At 32.6% G+C, this 26,122-nt stretch overlaps 1 protein-coding gene across 1 annotated transcript in view; it reads right to left on the bottom strand.

Moving 5' to 3' along the window:
- LOC118265299 (ATP-binding cassette subfamily G member 4-like) overlaps positions 1-26,122 on the bottom strand; it is a 63,969-nt gene that overhangs the window by 17,978 nt on the left and 19,869 nt on the right. Inside the window, exon 2 of the mRNA XM_050705904.1 lies at positions 4,315-4,432. Within this exon, the coding sequence (XP_050561861.1) occupies positions 4,315-4,432 (118 nt within the window). The remainder of the gene's footprint in view (positions 1-4,314; positions 4,433-26,122) is intronic.

Raw genomic sequence — 26,122 nt, 5'->3', positions numbered from 1 at the left:
GCGAAGGAAGTATGTAAGCTTCGTAGCAATTGGCATTCCATTATCTCTACCTACCCTCATGGGAGATAGGCGAAAGCTTCTGTACGTATGTATGTCTTTATTAAAACGGGTACAATCAACAAATATTGCTACGAAATAGTTTCGAGAACTATTTCCACTGCTTTTTGGTGCATGGCCGAAATTCCCAAACGAACGAACGAATCCACGCACAGCCATTCCAACGTATAACCAAATATGTAGTTCATTCGTATTCGCTGGAAACCCGAACTATATCATCTGAATGAATCGTTCACATTCACTTCGAATGAAAATACAATGGTTGCATTCAAAGATAGCTGTATCTAAGAGTGTTTTTCCACCAGAGACGTGCTATGTAGCTATGCAACGAAGATGTAACAGCTAAGCTGTGAAACTGTGACCGTTTCCACTGATACTAAGCTACGTAGCAGTGCGAGGAAGATGTGTAGCTCGATGCGATGTATCGATAGTCCTGCATAGGGAAGCCCTGCATAGCACACATTCATAGTACGCATCGATAGCACGTATCTTCCGTATAAAAAAAAACATAACTTAGCTGAGCCCTTTTCTTTTCCAACAGTACTAAGCTATGTGTACCAATGAATACGAGTATGACTGGTAAAATAGCAGTATAATAATAACTCAATGATTCAATTTGCAACTTTGTCATTTGTTTGTAAATTAATTAAATTAATAAAATATAAAATGTTCTCTTTACATTTGAGAAATAAAAAAAAATCGAGTGACATTAAAGTGTGAAATTGAATTCAGGATTCAATTTCATCAAGTACCTTGTGTCCTTGAAATTGAATTCAGGATTCAATTTCAAGGACACATGTTAAAAATTTAAACAAAAATAAACGATGATGTCAAGACAACTTTAACTTATCTTGACGTCATACTATTATGCAATAACAAATTAATCCTTTGATCAATTTATTATTCTAATGAGAAGGTCAATTTAACAGTAATTAAGGTAATTTTATATGAGATTGACATATTGAGGTTACACGAGCTAAGACGATAGGCTTAATGAATTTGAGTTAATTTCCAAGTTAAAACTAGATAAGAAGACAGAAGATGCTAGACTGTCTAATTGGTTTAGTCTTTTATAATGAAAATGATGTTAAGTACAGTTTGAATGTATATTTTTAAAGTTCTTAGTTTTGTAGAGTAAAGGATTTCAGATATTCACTGGTAAAGCGATATAGGGTTTTCTATAATGACGACTTATAAAAAAATATTGAAATATTAGTTTTATAACGAGTGTCAGTTCCAGTAACACACCACGTGATGGTAAGCAATCGACTCTGATCTTGGATATCCCTAACAGAGAAGCTACATGTGGCATTTTGGAGTTAGAGTTAGGGTACATCCTTGCTGTACACATTATTAAAAGTTATCTATACTTAAATTATAAACTTACTACTGGTTGGTAAGTTCATTCATGTTGGCCAATAAGGGCGACGAACGCACTCTCATTTCGTTTTCATTCAACGTAAACCGAACTTGTACTAAGAGTATTGTCCTCATTTTACAGTACAATATTATGTACAAAGTCTATCTACTGGTCAAAACTAGGTGAACTGTTCGTAAACCTTTACCTAGTTATCCTTTTAAAGTGTGTTAAACAGATGTGATATAAATGTAAAACATAGCAATTTAAAAGAAGGTTACACGAGTAAATCAATCGTAAGTAGTAATAGGGTAAACGACTAATTTTTATTTTAATGTCCGTCTGGTAGATTATTATTAAAACGTTAGACACGTATTTTTATTTTGCGGAGAAGATATTGTACAATTAGTAAATAAAAAAAAAAAATCTATTACACATAGGACATTCGAAGCAATTTATAACACCATTGGCAATTTTTATAGTTTTATTAAAAGTTGAATGAGATTTAGCAAAGATATAATTTTAATTATTCACGCCCTGTTGAAGTGGCTTATTTATTGCATGTTTTTAATGATAATAATTGTCATAATTGATCGTTTACCATTCCTATAAGGTAGGTTATTACTAGGCCAATCCTTTTATGAAGGTTTGTTAGGCTGCTTTGCCAAGGTCACTCTTGAACCCTTGAAACTCACGCTTGACGGTCGGCGTGTGATCCGACTGCTGACTGTGAGTTTTATGTGACCGTTTCAACCGATACCAAACGATGTAGCTGTGCGAGGAAGATGCGCACCTCGAGTATGAGAATACACTATGCGAATACAATATGTGTATATAAAACAATATTTGTATTTTATTTGTATCGATAGTAGGGAAGCCACCCATATAAAAATATAGCTTACATGAGTCCGTTTCCACCAGTGTTAAGCTATGTGTACCAATGTATATGATTGATGGAAGCCAAATGCATCTACAGCAGCGTAGCATAGCACATCTCTGGTGGGAAAGGGTCCCTAATTATTCAAAAAATGATTTAATGTATTTGGAAGTTCTTTGAGAGTTTTAGTCATAGATACAAAATTATGTACTTCTATCATAACAATGAATATAAAACATTTATTGTTTTAATATCACTATTTATTAAACTCAATTATCTCAACGTTTATATCAATGTAACTAAGTATGTCGTATAGTTTTTACAACTTGTTAGCAGTTGTTTAACAACACTGTTATGTAAATGACAGGCAACAAAAAATTACAGAAGTTAAAAACATCCGTGGAAACCTACTGAGTTTTTTCTTAGTCAACAAAAACACTTTAGTTCAATAAACTCAATGCCTATGGTAGTATAGTATTACAGTTAAAAATTATTACAAGCAACCTGACCTGACTTCACCTGACCATCATTATGTCATACATATCTGAATAATGATTTTTTTTTTGAGCCTGCTTTTCGAACCGGAGCCCCGGTAACCCGCTAGGCCGTAGCTCCGGATCTCAATGATTAAATACAAGTGTAATTGATAACTAACAGTATAGAAGTCTTTGACCTTTACAAATAAAAAAATCGGATATATCGAAATAAAATTGTAAAATAAATATCATTTTACAATTTTATTTGAATCTCGAAAATCTACAATTAAAGTCTAAAAACCGCGAAGCTCCAGACTGCGTAGCGGGCTTTGGCTCCAAAAGCAGAAGTGGGAACGGGGGCAGTTTTTAGTCAGTAAGAGTCTGACACTCCCTCTCACCTCGCCCAAGGCAGGAGAAGCAATGGGATGATATTCCCTGCTCAAAAAAACCCTATACAGATATACAAAACTTGAAATAATTCAGAGCCTAAAAGGTATAACCCTAACCCAGGCGCTGCCGTGCTGTAAGTCTATGTAAAATAATGTTATTTCCAGTCTTTATGAGACCACTAATCAATTACTCTACTAATGATGCATACTAATATTTATTGTTATATTTTTCTTCTCAATTAAACCTTTAACATCTAAATAAATTCAAAATTAATGTAGCGTTTTATTTGATGACGCTAAACAGACTATAAAATTTAGGCAGTTTCTGGCATAAAACGTATTTCTTATCGATTCACAGGAAGCTTAAATATGGTGGTAAGAAGGGGTTTTGATATCTCTGAATATTACAAGTGGAATATTCCAAGCTAAATGTTATTGAGGACTGTTTGTTTTCCTCATTAATTATCGCGGCCATATTATCTTCATGATCTAGAGTAAGGATCTGTGACGTTTACTGTCCAAAAATACCCCAGCAAAAGAAATACGTAAATACTTAAAACTTGTTTTAATACTGCCTTCATCCAAGTATGTTAATTTGTTGACGTCAACAAGAAGTATGTTAAATTGACACAATCAAAATTAATTAATTAATTAACCGCTGGATGCAGATCGCTTCCAACCGGCCTATCTGGAAGTCATTGAGGCAGGCCTATGTTCAGCAGTGGACGTCTTGTAGCTGATATGATGATGATGACGATGATAATGATTATTAATCAAAATTAATTTACTTTATTAATCTTCATGCACATAGGAGGACATAGCTAAAAAGAGTTTTTGGGAATCCAAATCTATAAGTTCTCACATAGTTGAAGTAATCGAAATATACCAAGAATAAACCAAGATTGATATTGTGAATCTGATTGAAAAAGATTAAGCTATGGAGTCTCTTGCTCGTTCTTCTCCATAGGAATCTACACTATGAAACGAGCAAATAGCTTCACTAGAGGACTGACCGACAGACAGACGTTATTAATATTATTATATTTGCTTTGATGTTAAAAAGTGGCTTCCTGGTCTATTTGAAATAAATGATTTTGACTTTGATAAGTCTCAACTATTATGTATTTTGTCAAGACCTTATATAGATACAGTACTTACTTATAGCCAGCCAAAATGTTCAGTAGTGTGGATTTTCCCGCTCCAGATGGACCAAGAATGCAGGTAAGTTCACCAGAACGAAACTCCCCGGAGACATTATGAAGAATCTTGCGTTCTCCTGGAAAGAAAGAAAAAAAAAATTACTTGTAGATGAAATATTTGATTGTAGCCTATTTAGGTACGGTACTATCATTTTATTAATCTACATCTGCATGATACACTATTCTACTAATAAATAAAATTGTTGTCTCCATATATTATTTTGAAATAACCGCTTTTTACTACATGCGTATGAATGTACATACGATACACCTTTTCTGTCTGTCTGTTTGTTCTAGGTAATCACTGAAACGGTTGTGCCGGTTTTCATATGACTATCATTGGTAGGTAGGTTATGTACTAAGAAGTAACTTAGGCTACTATTATTTTAGTAAAAATATTTTAGTTTAGAATAAAATCAAAGACTTTAAGTTTTTCCGGGTTCATTAATCACGCGGACGAAGTCACAAGCAATAGTTGGTAACAAATAATATTTCCTCCTTTTCTTTTATTTATTTATTTATACATTTGATTCATTTTTATGCTTTTGTATTTTTTGAATTATACGAATACCTACTAGATTTTTAAATTTATTTGTCTATTAACATAACTATATGCATTTCGATCTGAAATCAATATTATGTTTTAATATTTTTTTAAGTCTTTATATCTATTTATTACACCTGTTGGTTTAAGGAAAATAATAAATAAATATAAAAATAAAATATTGAAGTAGATAATATAAATGCTAATTAAGCAAGATACCAAGTGACAAGCCAACAATAAGAGAATGGCGTGAGCAAACCGATTTGTAGCAACTGCAGCGCAATTAGTCGCAGAAAAAAGTCGCAACTAATAATAATAATATTTCATGCAAATGATATCTCTTTTGTTCTGAATACTAATTAAAATGTCATGAAAAATAATTTTCTACATAACAAGTTTTTATTAAAACAATCGTAAATGCATAACTAAAAAACACTGTAATAGTATGAATAGACGGGGCTTCGTCGCCGTGTCTGCGCACGCTGCTCATGATGAAGAGTCCCGTGATACTCGAAACTAGTAGATCTTTACTCCATTTATGTATGTGAGTAAACCCAAATTTTTAGTTATCCTAACAAGTTAATGGTTTACAATTAATCGTATGTATGTTATACATGAGGGTAAAATACAAACTCATATAGGTACGTTTGTATACTTTAGGTATTTAATACTAGCTTCTGCCAGTTGTTTTCGATATGTACAGTTAGATCATATGAATGTTCCATAGCTTCATACGTCATAATAATTTTAATCATGAATTAGGTACAAAATATTATTTATTTACTATTTGTTTATTTCAAAAATCATCTTGTTACAATGGGAGTGGTTTGTGCCTTACGTCAATGCTATTGAATAGGTAGGTACATTATAAATCAAATGTGATTCTTGTTTTATAAACGTGTTAAAAAAATATTACGTTTTTGTTTTATGTTGCGGTCGTCAAAATACGTTTTGATGTGTAATTGAATTTTTTTATTAAATTTAATTCGACGGTGACTAGTTTGTCGCCAAACGGGAATCGGTCATAAGACCAACGTTAGTTTTTGTATTGAATAGTAAGTTTATCGAAAAAGGCTATAAAACATCACGCTACGACCAATAGATGAAAAACCGGATCGGAGCAGATAGTGACACATAAAATGGAAATGTTTGATCTGGGACAGATCAAGTCGGTTAAAAGTCTAAATTAAATGTAGACTAATAAATAAAATCGGATATAAATGTTTTTTTTTTTTCTAAACGTATATGAATAAACATACGATGAATAAAATATCATGTTTTAAAATTTTTGTCTGTCTGTCATTTGGTTCCGATGAAAAGTCCCGTCAAAATCGGTCCAGCCATTTCAGAGGAAATGGCAAGCAATTTATTGGCAAGTAGCTGATATACTAAGGAACAACGTATGCTACTTTTATTTTAAATGAAGTTAAGTTTGCAATCCACGCAAGTGAAGCTGCGCATATCAACTAGTGGATAATAATATACGGGTATTATAAACAGAAAGGCTTCTTCCATTCATACGCGCAATTAAACAGTAGCCAAGTGATAATTAATTTTATCCTTTGACAACTATAATTTTATTTTATGACACATTTTATGGTTGTCATAATTTAATTAGTATTCTCAAAGTTTATAATAAAGTACATTATTTTATAAATAAAGGCCTTTAACAATTTGTCGCTGTAATAGTTTGACAATAAGAAAGAAGGCTTTTTTAATGATGCGAAAATAGAAGAGGTACTCAATTCGGACGTTTGTTATTTTGTTTTCTTTCGCCTTGGCGAGTTTCAGACTCTTACTGACTAAAAACCACCCGTTCCTACTCCTGTTTTTCGAGCCGGAGCCCCTGTAAACCCACTAGTTAGTCCGAAGCTACATATGTAAATAAAAAATAGTAATACAATATATACATATATTATGTAACTTTGGTAATTTATTTATAAAAATAATAAACAAAATCACAAAATTAATAATAACTTTGAGATCCTCAGACTATCATCACGTGTTCCACGTGCTATAAATGCGTCACCAAGGTGTATCGTGTGAGGGTAATACTACACTAACACATTAAATTAAATTATATGTTATTTCTAACTGCAATCTATTAACTTGTAATTTATCTCACTCGACTGTACTATTTAATTAAATAATAATATGTATCGTAATTGTTTAGAAAAAAATACGTTATATCTGTGTTTATTAAAGGTGTCAACTAAGTACTGGTATTTTTAAAACCTTGCCCCACACTAAGGTTTTCTACGGTGACGTGGGTAGGCTTTCTTTACAAATATACAACTTACTGACTAAAAACCACCCCGTTCCTACTCCTGCTTTTCTAGCAGGAGCCCCGGTAAACACGCTAGGAAGTCCGCAGTTTCGAAAAATATATAACTAAACTATATTTTTCTTTACGATACACGATATTTATAAATTTCCACCTAAAGAAAAAAAAATTTTAGCATACACGAAATTTTACACTTTAATTTCAACTTATAACTTCAATATACAACAATTTTATAGTAAAATTAAGAAATTTACATTAAATAATAGTCTACAATGTAGGTGTGCGAGAGCCTGGTCACCTATCGAAGTAACATCACGTAGGATCAGATTGCATAAATGGAAAACCAGGACGGATATTGCAAAGATAATGAAATGGGCTGTTGTAAAATGACTAACTGTGCAATCATAATGTTCTTACGCTTTGAGCAATGGCTTAGGTACTTAACGGCTTAAGTACTTGTTTTGCTGAGAGTCATTATCTAGAAAGTTTGAATAAATATCATCATCAGTCTTTTTATTCGGACTATCTTGTTGGTTGAATGGTTACTAAGTAAATCGATAAGGTTCAATGCTTTTAAAGACGGAAATAATCTTTTGAGATTTCGATTAAAACAAACTGGATTTTAATTATTATGTTTTCGGCTTACTCACGTAACGTTTAGACGAGGAACTCGACTAGTTTCAAGACTTGCTAGAGGCTCATATTCATGAGCAGCATTCCGCGACACACGATGCGGCGATTGTCGCGCTGCTACTGCTGCGTCAAAACTTTACGTAAGTAAGCCGATAACATAATAATTAGTTTATTATCACGAAAGTTACAATAAAACTGTTTTTTTTTTTTCATTTAATGATTAAACATTATCATTACAAGTTTGAAATCGCCAGCCCGCATTGAGCATACGTGGTGATTAATGCTCAAACCTTCCCCGTGCGAGATGAGGCCTTTAGTCAACAATGGACAATCATGGTGGCCAGTTTATAGACCTTGGCCTTCAAAATTTTGACTTATCTGCTGTCTGACTACATACATAATTAAATAGATCAAGTTATCAAAGTTGTTTCTTTAGCCTCGATCAAGGTAATGACAGCATATGTTTTTTATTTCCTGAATAGGCGAACAGATTTTGGCTGTTAACACATTAGATCGAAGTATGATAATGCTGATCTGAGAGCCATTGCCTGGCAAACGCACTTGCAACCACTCGACTAACGAGGCAGTAATAACAATAGATATGTAGGTAATTTTTAATTACCCCAATTACCCCTTCCCAATCCCCGATTCCCCAACAACCCTTAAATTCCTTACCCCCAAAAGACCGGCAACGCACTTGTAACGCCTCTGGTATTTCAAGTGCTCATGGCCGGCGGGGATTGCTTACCATCAGGTGATGCATATTTCATAAAACAAATATAATGATAATTTATTTACAAAGAAAATGCATATAATTACATGAATATTCCGTATAAATTTATTAAATTAAAAAATACTTTGAGTTCGTCAACTCTGAATACGTAAATGATTTATTTACAAGGAAGTATTTTATGATGTGAATGTATCGAAATCGACCTTTTAACTATACTTAAGTGAATATTCAGATAATTTACAAGTTTAATAACGCCTTTAAGGGAATCGTTTGCTTAATAAATACAGTGAAGGAGCTGTTTCTCCAAATAAACTTAACTACTGTGTTTTATTTTGTCAAAACTGTTTTTGTACTCGTATATTTCCCTCAAAAAGGTATTTCTTTTGTGTATTTATTACAATTAAAAAAATAAAGATTCAAACCTATAAAGTCATCATTTTATGTTATGTTATCAATGATTTTATGTTATCAAGACACGGTACAAGTTACAAAATTGTGGTAAATATAATATATTATGTTTCCATTTTTCATTACTAGAAAACTACATACCACGAGTAAATGCCATGGGCCAACCATAAAAGAAAACAAATTGGAAAGGTAAGGATTGAGTAGTTTGGTTGAAGAGTGAGACGCCATGCAGTAAAACGTGAACCTTATTGATAGCAGAAGACCGTTTGGACCTTCTTTAATATTTAAAAGAGAGGCCAAGTGCATATATTTTGAGTAGATTGAAGTGTCCGTATAGTTGTGTTGGTAGTAGGTACTCTAGTACCTACTTACTCAAATGTCTGTATATCTTGTTATGCAAAAATTACGTCAATTTGTTTCTAGAAGAATTATGCGGATGCACTTAAGTGGTATTTAAGTCGTAACTTAAGATTTAATAATGATAATTAATTTTTAAAAGATTGCATTTTGGTTTTAATGAGACTAAATGTTGTTGAATAAAAACAACTTTTGTTAATCATTTCAATTTCATAAGCCATTTTAAATGAATATTCGTATTGAAACTTATTTTTATAGCACCAATCTTACTAATCTTACTTAATTAATATTATAAATTCAAAATTTTATGTGTTATTTTGAATATTTGCTACTCAATTACACCAAAACTGCTGAAGGGAATGGAACGAAATTTGGAACAGGGGAAGATTACGGTCTGGAATAACACATATGCTACTTTTTATCCCTCGGTACCACAGGCGAAGCTGCTGGCAGAAGCTAGTAAGTTTGTACATTATATTACTACTTACTAAAGGTTAGGAATTGCTTGATGATAAGCAATCATGGTGCGAACATCTATAGAGGCAGTTGTCTGTTGTTGATGATACAGGAAACTGTTTTATTGTATCTAATAGCCGCTTTCACCAACCACCCCTAAAGCACCTCTTAATTAAGAGTTTCTTAGCGTTACGTAGCGAAGTTTTCATTTTAATTTTTCACTGGTAGTTTCCAAAGTCTTTGAGAGTTCCGACTGAAATATCTGTGACAACTGCTTTTACGGTTTAAGATGGAATTGTGCTCGACATTAGTCAGTACGCCACGAGGTCAGTCCGTTGGTATTAAATATTGATAGGAATCTAGTTGTCCATTGCACCTTTTGAAAGATCAGTTCATACTATTTAAAAGTCGATCAATTTTGAAAATGTCGAAGAACGTGTTTTTCTAGTTTCAAACAGATATGTCGTGGCCAGCCGTTCTTTTGTTTTGATTTGATATTGTTATTGTTAGATGTACTAAGAAGTAATATAGATACAGGCTTAATTATAAGGGACAAGCTTAATAGCTTGTCCTTTATTAGGGGTTTATAGGATACTTTGTAAAAAATATTATGTGCCTGGCAAAAAAAAAATAATTACAAATTATTAAAAAAATATCTTATTTATAAACGATGGATAAGAGAATATTTGATAGTCGCTGAAATCTGATAAAGACTAATTTAGGAAAGGCCAGGTTACATAGTCTAACTTTTGATATACTTTTTTGAGAGAAGAAAATAGACCAATGACTAAAAACTACCTACCTATTTACTGCCGTTGCTACTCCTATAATAAACCCTAGTAACCCGTAAAGTTGTCCGCAACTCCGGGACTTTTTGATATACCTAATACCATTGTAATAAATAAATTAATACCGGATATCAACCTGATCTTGCTTTCAGCTTGACATACGACAATTAAAGACGTAGTAGAATTCTAGAGGAATTCTATCTATACCTCTTATTATTTTCAAATATAGACTTTTTTAATATTCGAAACTACAGCCCCAATCAAACTAGCTTTCAAAGAGTTACTACCAAAAAAGAAATGAAAGTAAAGTCAAAATTATTTATTCAACTGGACCAGGAAGGCACTTTTGAACGTCGAACATAAAAAGTATTTAAACGTGTCAGTCTGTCTGTCAGCCCTCTTGTGAAGTTATTTACTTGTTTCAAAGTGCAGGTTACCTACTACTAAACTTACCTGTTCTGATTTGATAAAATCTAAAAGAGTTAATAATTTCGTGGGATTTTGTTTATTATTAAGCTAATATACGACCATTGTCAATTTTATTGTCATCTAAATTACTCATTTAAACACTACCTACATTATTTTATGACAAAAAATAATAAAAGAGTGATATTGTATTCAGTCATAATTCAGCAGTGTTTAGGTATAATACAAAAACGAGGATAAATAAACTTGCATCAATTCATAATTTTATACCTAGTTAAAATAAGTTGACTGCCTTATTGGTCCAATGGCCGCAAGTAGGACCGCTGGACAAAGGGTCTCGGGTTCGATTCTCAGGCCGGGCAAAGTATTACTAGGCTTTTTTCGGTTTTTCGAACATTTTTCAGTACACGGAGTCTGCAAAATTGAGTGTACATTTTATAGTAGCATTACCTAAATACCGTAATGTGTACCTCTGCCTAGCCCTTCAAGGATAAAAAGGCGTTTGTGTGTGTAACATTTTAACTTTATTGAAATACCTTGTACACTGAATACACCTATTAGATCAATGTTTTAATTATAAGTCACATATTTTTCATAGATGTTAAGTATACATATTTATCTAGACACAAAACCTGAAGCCAGGATCATGAAGTCAGTGAACTTTCCGACGAGACAGTAAATCAAAATGAAGGTCAAAATATGCGTAAATAAAGGAAATGATTTATACCTTTCTTTTGTAAAAGACGAATGCACGCGAACAAAAGAAATTAAGTCGTTTACCTTGATTCGGTTGACGACGGAATCATCCGATGTCGCAATTGTAAAAGGAAAGTCATTTTACACTCTCTTCACCTCTCACTGCGTTTCTCAAGTGAATGCAAGAATGTACTTATATTAATTTAAATAAGTGCAGTACATAAAAAAAACTGTTTGTACTTTTAAGTACCTATTTAAATATTTAAATTTCTCTTTATTATTCGATCAACTCGCTGAAGAAATATAAAATAATGAGTCTACCATCCTGTATACCACCAACTATGGTAAAAGAAAATCACACGAGGGTCAAACTTGTAATAAAAATTGCCAGTATTAATTTTGAATCCAACTTCAAATTACTAATGGCGTTAAAGGTTACGTTTTCCACCAAAGATGCGCTATGTAGTTATACTACGAAGATGTAATAGGTAAGCTGTGAAACTATGTGACTGTTTCCACTGATACGAAGTTATGTAGCTGTGCGAGGAAGATGCGGAGGTCGACTATGCAATGTATCGATAATAGAGAAGCCATCCATAGCACACATCTATAGCATGCATCCATAGCACGCATCTTTCCATATAAAAACATAGCTTAGCTGAGTTCATTTCCACCAGTGCTAAGCTATCTATATTACATATAATAAAATCGTAGAAAAGTGCTGTCTGTACATTGAAAATAAAAATAAAAAAAATAGCAGGGGTTATTGTTATGTCGATGTCGAACCCAAAAATGTAATTAACTTTTTTTTTGTCTGTTTGTCTGTTTGTCTGTTTGTCTGTTTGTCTGTTTGTCTGTTTGTCTGTTTGTCTGTTTGTCTGTTCGTCTGTGCGCGCTAATCTCAGAAACGGCTGATCCGAGTTGGATGCGGTTTTCACGAATATATTGTGGGATGCTTAAATTTACATTTAGTGTTTGTTTCATGTCAATCGGTTCATAAATAAAAAAGTTATGTCAAATTAAAGAATCACGTCGAACATTCTATGCTGATACCATTAATCTCCGCAACTATTTGACGGATTTGGTTGAAATTTGGTACAGATATAGTTTAGAACCTTAAAAAGGACATAGATATATTTTTATTTCAAAAATCAAAAAATAAATATAAGAAATAAATTATTTATTTATACTTATAATAAATCTGTAGAGAGGTCAATTCTGTACATGAAATATATTTCCAAAATAACTATCAGCGGGTGATTAGTGATCGATACTGACGCCAAAAATGCAATCAGATATTTTTTTGTCTGTCTGTCTGTCTGTCTGTCTGTCTGTCTGTATGTTCTTTATAGAAACAAAAACCACTCGACAGATTTTAACGAAACTTGGTACAATTGTTCTTCATACTCCTGGGCAGGTTATAGTATACTTTTCATCACGCTACGATCAATAGGAGCAGAGCAGTGAAGGGAAATGTTGGGAAAACCGGAGCACTTACTCCATTTTTGAAGCTTCCGTCGCGTGTGCAGCCTTAATGGTTAAAGCTACACAGAAATCATGTATGACGGAAATGTTCTCCTTAAAATTGTTTAAAACATATTCCACGACAGCAAATGTCTATCTTTTATGGTTGACTCACAATAACACGTATAACTCCCGATAGCTTAGCAGTTCGGAACTTTCTGATTATATTTGTCTACCTATTCTTACGTTTATAACACTCATTCATTCCTAATTAAAAATGTTTACATTATTACCTATTTAATAAAAAAAGAATCATAGAAATCGGTACAGAAACAACAAAGATATACATGAATTACGCTTAGTTTATATTAAGTAGGTAAAGGCGTAAGTACTTATATTAATTATAGGTAAAGGTATGATTAATTATAGTAGTTATAGGCATGTAGTTTTATCTATACATATAATAAATCTGAAGAAGGGTCAATTCTGTACGTTGAAATCTATACATATAATAAAATCGTAGAAAAGTGCTGTCTGTACATTGAAAATAAAAATAAAAAAAATAGCAGGGGTTATTGTTATGTCGATGTCGAACCCAAAAATGTAATTAACTTTTTTTTTGTCTGTTTGTCTGTTTGTCTGTTTGTCTGTTTGTCTGTTTGTCTGTTTGTCTGTTTGTCTGTTCGTCTGTGCGCGCTAATCTCAGAAACGGCTGATCCGAGTTGGATGCGGTTTTCACGAATATATTGTGGGATGCTTAAATTTACATTTAGTGTTTGTTTCATGTCAATCGGTTCATAAATAAAAAAGTTATGTCAAATTAAAGAATCACGTCGAACATTCTATGCTGATACCATTAATCTCCGCAACTATTTGACGGATTTGGTTGAAATTTGGTACAGATATAGTTTAGAACCTTAAAAAGGACATAGATATATTTTTATTTCAAAAATCAAAAAATAAATATAAGAAATAAATTATTTATTTATACTTATAATAAATCTGTAGAGAGGTCAATTCTGTACATGAAATATATTTCCAAAATAACTATCAGCGGGTGATTAGTGATCGATACTGACGCCAAAAATGCAATCAGATATTTTTTTATCTGTCTGTCTGTCTGTCTGTCTGTATGTTCTTTATAGAAACAAAAACCACTCGACAGATTTTAACGAAACTTGGTACAATTGTTCTTCATACTCCTGGGCAGGTTATAGTATACTTTTCATCACGCTACGATCAATAGGAGCAGAGCAGTGAAGGGAAATGTTGGGAAAACCGGAGCACTTACTCCATTTGAAGCTTCCGTCGCGTGTGCAGCCTTAATGGTTAAAGCTACACAGAAATCATGTATGACGGAAATGTTCTCCTTAAAATTGTTTAAAACATATTCCACGACAGCAAATGTCTATCTTTTATGGTTGACTCACAATAACACGTATAACTCCCGATAGCTTAGCAGTTCGGAACTTTCTGATTATATTTGTCTACCTATTCTTACGTTTATAACACTCATTCATTCCTAATTAAAAATGTTTACATTATTACCTATTTAATAAAAAAAGAATCATAGAAATCGGTACAGAAACAACAAAGATATACATGAATTACGCTTAGTTTATATTAAGTAGGTAAAGGCGTAAGTACTTATATTAATTATAGGTATAGGTATGATTAATTATAGTAGTTATAGGCATGTAGTTTTATCTATACATATAATAAATCTGAAGAAGGGTCAATTCTGTACGTTGAAAATATTGAAAAAATTAATAGCAACTGGAGGAGGAGGCGGGGCGCGTGAGAGAACAAACCTCCTCACGCCCCAGCCGTCGCGAGAGACACTCCGGGCGTCAGGGATCGCGGGACGATCTCCGGCCACCGTAAGTGCGGGTCTGCGGACGGCGAGCAAGGGTAGCTCACCGCCTACCAGAACCAAACCCGTGCGAGCAGCGCGTCGCGTTCCGCGCGCGCCTCAGAGAGCCATCAGACCACCACAGATGGGGCCCGGTACGGCTGATGCCTGATCCGGAGCTGCGGACTACCGGGGCTCCGGCTCGAAAAGCAGGAGTAGGAACGGGGTAACAAAATGGAGAAGTAAAACATCCACGCGAAGACCGACTTCCGCGCGAAGACCGACATCCACGCGGACGGAGTCGCGGGCGGAAGCTAGTAATAAATATGTACCAGTGAATATGATTGGTTGAAGTCAAACGCATCCATAGCAAGCACATCTCTGGTGGAAAAGCACCCTAATGATTAACGATTCTATGTTTAGTTACAGATGCAGCAAGTGATTTGTGAAATTTTTTGATACCAAATTATTAAAAATCATAGCACATTTTTGATGGAAAAGCACTCTAAAACTCAATTTTATTTAAATTGTACACATTATACATAGCTTAAAATCTGGTGTAAAAATCAAGTTCAGTTCAACAGCACGTGTATAATTATAATTAATTAAGATTGATAGTAATTATAATTGATTATTTATTACTTCCCGTTTCACAAAACAAGAACTCTTAATTAGATATATTCAATCTCGTGATCTTGATTTTATTCCTAATCTAGTTTCATATTTATTATTTTTATGTAAACCTTTACTCAGAAAATATAATCTTGATACTCACATTTGTCCGCATGCATCGTTATTTTACGTCAAAATAAACTTGGTAACCATTAAATATCTAAGAGCTACAAAATCTACAAGAATATTTTATAAATAAGTACTTGAAAATACCTACATATTTCTAACTTCAAGGAAGCAGACACGTGTATCAATAAAAATAATTAAATAATGTAAAAAATACTGGTCTAAAATATTAGTCATAAAATTTTAGTACGGTCTGTAGTTATAATTATAACATCCTTATCGATAACCAATTTTATTGATGTATGCAAAAACTTAATAATAAATACCTACCTATAGGTATTATACGCACAAGTAGGTGCCCACTTAAAAGGGTTTAAAAGAACGAGTAATTAAACTGTAGCAATTAAGTAATTGATGAAATTTTAATACAAAAAGTTAATTTTAAAATACAAGTATTTTATTATTCGCAAGACGTAATGATGATGTATAAAATATCACGTGGAAGAGCCATGATTGGGCACGAATAGGCCAACTCGGAACGAAAAACAGCGTAAAATAATTTCGTGGTGGCTTGGAGGCTTAAGACGCCTGCTTCTCATGTAAGGCAGTGCGAGTTCGAAACCTACCAACGGCAACTTTTTAAAGATTACTTAAACATAAATACATTCGGATAATAAAAATATGATGAGAAAACCTGGACGAATAATTTATAATGACACTTGATCCAATTACTTCGAAAAAAAAACCAAATAATTTGCTTATAGTTTATCGTAAGACTACTGTTTTTATTCTCCCACATCTCACATTACCATCATAAGTACTAAACACATCCAAATTTATTTGTCCATTCAACATGATAAATATATATGGTACACCCAAACGAGCAACACGTCATCAATTCCCACAAAATGTTAAAACGAAGTCGTAAGGAACGTAACAATATGGAAATTGGTGTAATTTGTTCTGCCCATACCGTGAAACACCCGTTTCCTTGGGCTTGTTCGTATTACCGTCTATGTAGCCAATATTTCTTCAACATAGACTTGACTTGACGTAACCAATCTTTTTTGGAGATTGATTTGTAAAGAACAATGTGTAGGGTAATTTCATGAGGTGTTATACCGTAATATTAGACAAAAGTTAAATCATTCACTGGTTTTAAGTGTGGGAGAGCCATGTTTCAGCACGAACGGGCCGGCTCGTCCGGTGTGATACTACGGCCTCATAGAAAACCGACGTGAAACGTCACTTGCGTTGTGTTTCGTGTAAGTTAGATTACCGGAGGCCCAATTACCCTTCCCAATCCGCGATTCCCCAATAACCCTTAAATTCCTAACCCCCCAAAAGGCCGGCAACGCACATGTAACGCCTCTGGTGTATCGGGAGTAGTACATGTGCGGCGGCGATAGCTTAGTAACAGGTGATCCGTCTGTTCGTTTACCGGCTTATACCTCAAAATAAGATTCATATCAATCCCGGTCTAGCTTGAAATTAGTATATCTTTTCTCCATTAATTCACGTGATTGAATCGTATATTCCGATTAATCTCACAATATCCTCCTTCTCCCAATCTAAAGCTAAAACATTGAATCGTCCTAAAATTTTATGAATAAATTCAAATTACCTTTGTAAGTATTCATTAAATTCAAATCCTCTTATCATTACACAAACAAAACAAAAAATGGTACACAATACAATTTCTGGTTAGGAATACCTAATAAGGTATTTCAGTCTTATTATTTTAATTGCTTGACGGGTTTGTTGTGACTAGAAACATGTGCTGTGTTTAATTAATATCTGAATTATCTGTCTTGAATTCAGTTATGCACGTGATTCAAGACGGTTTGAATAATATTCATATTATTTTAATCTTCATAATTCCTACAAAATATTTACCATAGCTGACTTGATTTACATCTAATTGTGTTTATGTTTACATAAATGGGTATATTATTAACAAAAACAATGGGCGATAAAATTAAAAAGAAAACGTTGACAAAATTAGTGTAAATATACACACAATGAAACAAATGTTTATTGTGAATTTAATTTCAAGAAAAAGAGATCTTAAGCTCAAGTGTATTTTCTAATAAAAATTACTTTCCAATTCTTTTTTATACGACAGCCTCGCATCTTGGTGACATCGTAAAGTTAAAATGAAACAGCGAAGAATGTAATAACGACAAACGAAAGTAAATATCTAATAAAGAGCAATAAAAATAGAATCTAAGAGATCTCTGATTGATTTGGGTTTGTTTTTTTTTACTGAATCGTACCGGATTTGACAAAATGACGCCAGTTTCTCTTAGACGCTAGGGTCGCCGTGACGGTCACAATTTTCTAGCAAAAAATCTTATTGTGTTCTAGATATTTACTTCTTGTGACAAAAAAATTCAATAGTCAGTCGTTTAGCTGAGTTGTTAACATAGAATCAGCAAATAATGACTTCAGAGGTTTGATTTAGAAACCGAGGTAGCAATTTTCTTTTGAAGATAATAGGGATGATGACGGGGTTTGAAAATTAAAATTCTATTTAGTCCGTCAGTTAGGTAATGAAAACATAATATATTAGAGACGTATTGTTATTATTTTGTCATAATATAAGATAATGATACTTAGATAATACAAATCAAAGTTTAGGAGGGCGAACAAATACGTATAAAACGTATATCTAGAAGTGATGTCAATCAATATTTCAAATCCATTTATCTTCGAAAATATTTTTTTCCGAGTGTGAACGGCCAATTGCCATTCTATACATTTGTCTGTTCTGGCGTTACGCGACCGATGATATGCGACGCATGTTCCGTGAAATGTGAACTGACTAAGAAACAAAAAATACGTGTCTAATGTTTTAAAATAATCTACAAGAACAAGAACAAGAACACTAAAATAAAAAAAATATTATAATACCTATGTATATACTAAGTACATAAAGAAATTAACAAATAAATTAGATGAACAAACGAAGCAGGTAAATAGAAAGTCGAAACTGTTATAAAAATGAGAGGCTTTATCTAGATTTTTTCTAATGACCGCAGATGTGGTTGACCGTAACGGCAACTCTTGGAAAGCAAATTGTTTTGCTGTTTAGATATAGCTTAGTTAAAGTAAACGAGTGTGACTAATAGTGAAAACGGTGACAGAATCTTTATATTATGGTTTATTTAAAACTAAATTAATTATTATATTATCGGCTTACCCACGACGCGGTAATTGTCGCGAAATGCTGCTCATGAATATGAGCTATAATCTAGCATGGCTTGAAAATACTCGAGTTCCTCGTCAAACAGTTACGTGAGAAATCGTTAACATATTAATTAATTTAGTATGTCTCACGAAAGTTATAACAAAAATATTTCAAACTACGTAGATATGTACATATTTACTAAATAAAATATGGAATCGAAATATTGTTCAGCGATAAATTATTGAGTTTAACCTAGGTATTTTCTATCAATCTGAATTCAAAAGACTTTTCTCAAAAAAGGAATGAAAACAAAGCGTCTCTCGTATTTGGGACCTCTGGAAAATCTTCAAAAGGTATCAGGAAGCCAGCTATACATCTTACTGAGAGACAAGACCGGTAATGTAGGTCGTATATCTCAACGAATCTCGGCGACTATTGCCGAAAATAATATGCCCTCTTTGAAAAAAGATCGTGGACACTGACAAAGCTATAATAAAGATTTTTGCAAGGTCAAGTTTAGGTTGAATATAATTTACATTAATTTATTTAAAAAATATTTATAATAATACCTACTTTACCTAATCAATTTATATTCGGAACGTAAGTTGTACAATCTTTATATATATAATTCTTCTGTACGTGTGTATGTCACTGAACTCCTCTTAAACGACTAGACCGATTTTGATGAAACTGTTTGTGTGTGTTCAAGAGGATCTGAGAATGGTTTAGATACACAATTTTGTCCACTGGACAATGTTTTTTTAATTAATTTTTAATTTATTAGTAGTTGTTGATTTTGGAATGTTTTACATTGGATCCGACTGACGTCGCTACCATCGCAGTGTCAAATATTAATGACGTTAGATATTGTCATAACATTTGAATAATAATTTTCACCAAAAAGGTCCAGAATGTTTTAGCTTATTAAAAAAGTTTAAAATTTTCAAATTAAAGACGTGTAGACAGGACAACGTCTGTCGGGTCCGCTAGTAAATACATAAATATGAATGTAATAGTACATAATATAGAGGATAGTATTTAAGTATAGAATATACACCTGGGAGCATAGAAACAGAGCCAGTAGGGTTTATTTTTTCGTTTTAAAATCCTCTATACCTTTAAAAATAAATATCCGTTTTGCAACAAAATACTCTTATTGTAAAGGTAATTAAATTGCCTTTCTTACGACATACGTCAACAATTAATAAAATATTTGTGGCAGAAAATATTTATCAAGATATGAAGAATAAAAAATGCTAGAGGCTTTCTTTGTTTCAAGAATATATTTTATAGTATTTATGTCGCGACGCAAATCCAGTTTTGATTATAATTAATATACGTTTTCGCGTCTTCGGCCCTCGACTGTCCATGACACATCACTACGCTCCCTTCAGTGACCTAACCGAACTATTGACTCAAGTATATTATGGTATTGTCATATTATTTATAATTACAACTGTTATCCAATTGATGGCACTATATTCTACTCACGAACAATAGCCATCCTCCATATGTATTTGAATTTTTCATCGTTTAATGATAAATCCAGTTTAGAATTCATTTTATAATACACATACAACTGTTGATACGGAATCTAAAACCACAGGCCGAATGTCAACCACCAAAGTTTTATTAAAACACTAGCGGGGACACAGAAACAATTTGTGCTATTTAAATTCGTGTTAAAAACGGGACGAAACTGAATAATGTTTACGCCAAATGGATCGTCAAAGCTGTTTCACGATGCGATGCAGAGGATTTTTGTCAAAATGTTTTTAGTTAAAACTAGTCTATGATATTTATGTATGTATTTATATGCTTTAGATTGTTTTAGGTTGGACTGTCTCGTTGGTCGAGTGGTCGCAGTTGCAACTGTCGAGCAAGTGGTCTTGGGTTCGATTCCCGTGTCGGGCAAAGTATTACTGGGTTTTTATTCGGTCATCCATTTCAAATAAAAGCATTTTTTACTAAAATACAAATTAGTTACAACTTACCTAAGTCAACATATCATTCTGTATTTTGATAAACATCTGATCAAATCATGTTAATTTTTTATGACGAAAAAAATACTAGTAAATACCAATATTTATAGCTTTTAGGTGGAATACAAACTTAACGCATCTAAGGAGCGATTGTTCTACTTCCTAAGTTATTTGTGCTTAGGCAGACGGTTTTGTGTGAAAATTTTAACTGCCTCATATAACTTGAAACACTCGCAATAAAACATTAAAATGGTTTCTTCAAAATTAGTTTCATTTAAATAATATTCAAAATTAATTTACCTACTCGTATTTCTGGGTGAAAAAAATTACCTACTTGGGTGGAAAATTTATTACATTTCACGTATCACCGCAATCTATTCGAACGAATCGAATAATTCAATTGGATTCGGCTTTAAATCGATTATTGTTATTTATAATTAAAAGACAAATCTTAAAATCACAATCATATTAATTAATAATGCCCATTGTCACATACAGCGATAACTTTTAAAACAATAATGAATGGTTATATTACTTCTCATAATAAAGATTTTTAACAATACGAGTATAATAGGTACTGCTATTAATGCATTTATGATACAATAAGCAGAATATTTTTTTTTCAACATCATGAACAGCCAGTAACCTTCCGTTGCAGGACTATATGCCTCTAATGAATACCTCTTGTTTCATAATTTCCCACGATCTTTACGTTTGACAGATAATTTGAAGGTTTTTTTATGAAACACGTAAACGAGCAGACGCATCACCTGATGGTAAGCAATCGCTGCCTTCCATGGACATTTGAAACACCAGAGGCTTTACAAGTGCGTTGCCGGCTTTTTGGGGGTAAGGAATTTAAGGGTTGACTGCGGGGAATTGGGCCTCCGGTAACCTCACTCACACAACGCAAGCGTTGTTTCACATCGGATAAAGAGTATCATATCAACCAAGTCAGTAATATAAAGGACTAGCTACTTCCCGCGGTTTCACCCGCTCTGTTTGGCCCTTATTGGACATAGCGTAATGTTGTATAGCCTTCCTCGATATAAATGCACTATCCAACACAAATAAATATTCAAATCGGACCAGTAGTTCCGGAGATTAACGCGTTCAAACAAACTCTTCAGCTTTATATATTAGTTGATATAGATAAAGAGTATACCCTGTCTGTGGACAAGTCATTGGATGACCATCCACCTACAAAAAAGTGCAAGTAATAACAAAAATATAAAAAAAAACTCGTTAGCGAATAAATTATAGTTTCAAATTTTAAATTTATTCTCTGGTTGAGTAATTTTAAATTAATTTAAACACCAGAAACTCTTATACATTTATCTTGCATATATGGTAATAAGAAGACTGTAGTTTGAAACGAAATTATTATTATATACATATTTTTTTAGCTATATCACGTTGCTATGACTAAGACAGATCTCACATATTAATAAAATTGTTATCACTAGAATCCGGTTAAACTACGGTTTGTTATTATATATTGGCAAATTAATATTTACACATATTTTCGGGGTTGACATTTTAGGACTGTGGGGCCCAAGTGCATATTTCCTTTACAAAGATGTTGTAAAGAGGATGGTTGATGCATGTGTTAACCATGCATGGTTGGTAGGTAAATGATAGGCTGGCTATATCTTTGGTCAAAAGTTAAGCATAAGCAACATGGCAATGCTGCCAGTCTTTTGGGTAACCTATCTCACGACTCCGATGGGGATTATTTCTTCAACGCCTAGTTAGTTTTTATTTCTTTTTTTAAAGATTCAGTTCTACTGGCAACAAATCAAGATTTATGTATTTTATACGTGCAGTGCAGTAAATGAGTATTAGAAAATATTGAACATAATAAATGTGAATAAACCTGCTGTGACTAATTATGTTAACTAGCAAACAATAAAATACGTAACAAAAATTATTACTTCTTCAACGATTTTTACGCAATTTATTGCATTAAAAACTATCAAGTATAACGCCACACTGACTCGTTAATAATATCGATTTCAAATGTAACATGTATTTTACGAAACTACGTAATTACGAAATAAAAAATTCAATATATATAATAATATAATGTTCTTCATAAATTAACTAACTGTATTTAATCTCAACGATTATAAAAAATAATTAATACATTTTTGGCTTGCTCACGTAATTATTTAACGAGAAACTCAACTAGTTTCAAGCCATGATAGGGGCTCATATTCATGAGCAGCATTCCGCGACTGCCAATATCAGCGCGACAGTCGCCGCGTCGTGTGTCTCACGAAACTTAAAAAATACTAAAAATCATGTCCAATATTCGCATTCCAAAAACTGACAATAAAGTCACAAAATAACTGTTAATATAACACCTATAAATTACCATATTTCTCTAAGATCACCAGCTCTATGAAGCTCCTTGAACATTTTGCGAAACTAATTAAACCTTGCCACTTAAAATTGTTCACGTTGATTCAAGAAATTCCAATTTGAAAACCGCAACCAACTTGTTAGGAGAGGGGCGGGGGGGAATTAATTAGGAGCCATTTTGTTAAAATTCGCCTGTCGAACGTTTGAGGAGTCCGTCGTCCGCTGTTTTATTGTAGCGGGAAATTAGTTTCTTACTTTATTATTACATATAACGTATATATATGTAAATTGTTTATTTATTATGTTTGTGATTCTGTAATGTGTTTATTTTTACGTTCTCTCTGATTTTCTTTTTTAAACTTATCGATCGAAGTTATTCTGTCTGAAGTTAAGTCCGACGTTTTTTGGTTATTGAGTTATCTATGGTGTTCTGGTTTTTAATTTAATTCAAATATTTAAATAAAAAAATATTATTTTGAAACAAAATAAATGATTAAATTAATTAAGTATTAAATTCTGTATGAACAGCCCCACGTTCCCAAAAAAGTTGATGATATTATAGATTCCCTATACGGTATATTATGTATAAACAAATGCTAAAAATATGCATTTATATAATTATAGCATCGGTTTTACTTCAGTTATTTTTGTGCAACCTTCACAAAGGACATTAGCATCATTCCACCTTAATTTTGTTTTTATTTTTAGCTTTCTATTTTTAAAATATTATTGAGTGACATAAGCGTGAAGGTTCCTTCTTTGAATCCAAAGTTATTTTAAGAAAATTATAAGTTAATTACTTATCCCTGTTTATAAATACGATCCGAATATTATATTATATCCTGTTTATAAATATATAGAAGTAATTAATATGGTAATATCTTACTAGTATTGTTGCTCACACAACAATACATAAATTAAAATAGAATATTAAAAAATATATACTATATAACAATTCAAAATACATGTTATATAATTTTCAATAATTGATTCATAAAACTAAACCGTATCAGCATTATTGTTATAATATTTGTTATTTGAAGTCATCATAATGCAATAAAAAAAACACTGAAGATTGACATGTTCGACATTGTGATGTGCTAACGCCTACGAATTTCAAGTTTTTTGATCGACAAACTCGACCTATAAGGCGATCTAGCACATCTCTTAGACCGAATCAAAAATATCAAGGTCAAATTAAGTTTGGATCGCTTGGACAAACAAGATTCGAATTGTAGCTCATTTTTTACAGTTAGACTAGGCGCAGTAATCCGTTATTAAACTTAAACTATTGTACTATTACAAAAATATATTGAATAAGACTTAAAATGTTCTAAGTCCAAAGTATTAATTAACCTGTTCGTCATTTCAAAATTTTGTGTGTGAATGTGGATTCAGAATCATTTTTATTATACACTAGTTACATTCAGACAGTCTCATTTTTATTATACACGTGATGTCATATAACCATCCTCGATAAATAGATTATCTAATACAAATAGATTTTTTCAAAAATGACCAGTAGTTCCGGATATTCGCGCATTCAAACAAACAACCTCTTCAGCTATATATACACATAATATAAACGGTGTAACAAAAAGGAGGTATACATATCAAGTGCACGGTTTCTAGATAACATAACAAACTATACGGGACAGGTTTTTTAAACTCATGTTTTCATGGGATGAAGTTATGAATTTTTCCAATATTTTTTTATTTTTTTATGCGGATCTTAATTAGGCAGATAGGATCAGATTTACAGAAGAAACGTTTCGTAAATAGCGAGTGACTCCTGCAGAGTAGTGTTGTGACACGTTTGTGTGATTTAAAATCAAGAACCATGTGACACCACACATTTGGTACCAATTTTTTAAGCGTATTTTAAGCTGAAACTTTGTGTAGATATTCTATGCAACCTGTATTCTTCAGTGCTTCTTGATGTATATAGGTATTTTGTTACACGTTGTATAGATATATTATTATGTAAAATAAAATATCTACTATGCGGATCTTAAATGTGTATCATCACATATAAAATGTACAAAAAGTAAGGTCTCACGTGTTTGATTCTAGTTCTCGACCGCTCAAAGCGCCGTGTTGATAGAGTGCATGTTTTTGTCGATGATTATTATCAACTAGCTACTTTCGCGCGGTTTCACCCGCTCTGCTCGGCTCCTATTGGCCATAGCGTGATGTTTTATAGCCTATAGCCTTCCTCGATAAATGCACTATCCAACACAAAAATAATTATTCAATTCAAAGAAGTAGTTCCTGAGATTAGCGCGTTCGAACAAACAATCAAACAAACAAACTCTTCAGCTTTACAATATTATATTACTTATATATTATATCAATTAATTCACAAGACTAGTTGCGCTTCCACTTCATAATTTATGCAAACACGTGACAGATTTAGTGAATGATTACAAAATTGTTAATGATTGTTCCATTATATTCACACATAAAAATGAAACATTCTGTTTGGTAGTTTTTTTCTCCTAAATTTAATGATATATAGTGGATCAAGATTGGTTATTATTTAATAATTTCTTGACTTAAGTTAAATTTTCATTACCCATATTTATTATGCATTCCTAGGCAAAAAAGTGGGCAGAAAAAGTCGTTTAACGTCCGGAATATATTAAAGAATCGGTAGTTTATAATATGTATAAGGTTAGCATATAATGTGAGAACGATGTCACAAATAGATAAAACTTTTATTTTTATATTATAGTAGCTTTAGTTCGCGATTTTATATTTGTTTTACTGTCAACATCACGCCTTTTATCCCCGAAGGGGTAGACAGAGGTGCGCATTATCTATGATAATATGTTATGCCGCTATACAATATA

The sequence above is a fragment of the Spodoptera frugiperda genome, chromosome 28 (genome assembly GCF_023101765.2).
Source record: "Spodoptera frugiperda isolate SF20-4 chromosome 28, AGI-APGP_CSIRO_Sfru_2.0, whole genome shotgun sequence".
Lineage (NCBI taxonomy): Eukaryota > Metazoa > Arthropoda > Insecta > Lepidoptera > Noctuidae > Spodoptera > Spodoptera frugiperda.
Note: the sequence above shows the minus strand (reverse complement) of the source record. Positions and strands in the feature narration are given on the sequence as shown.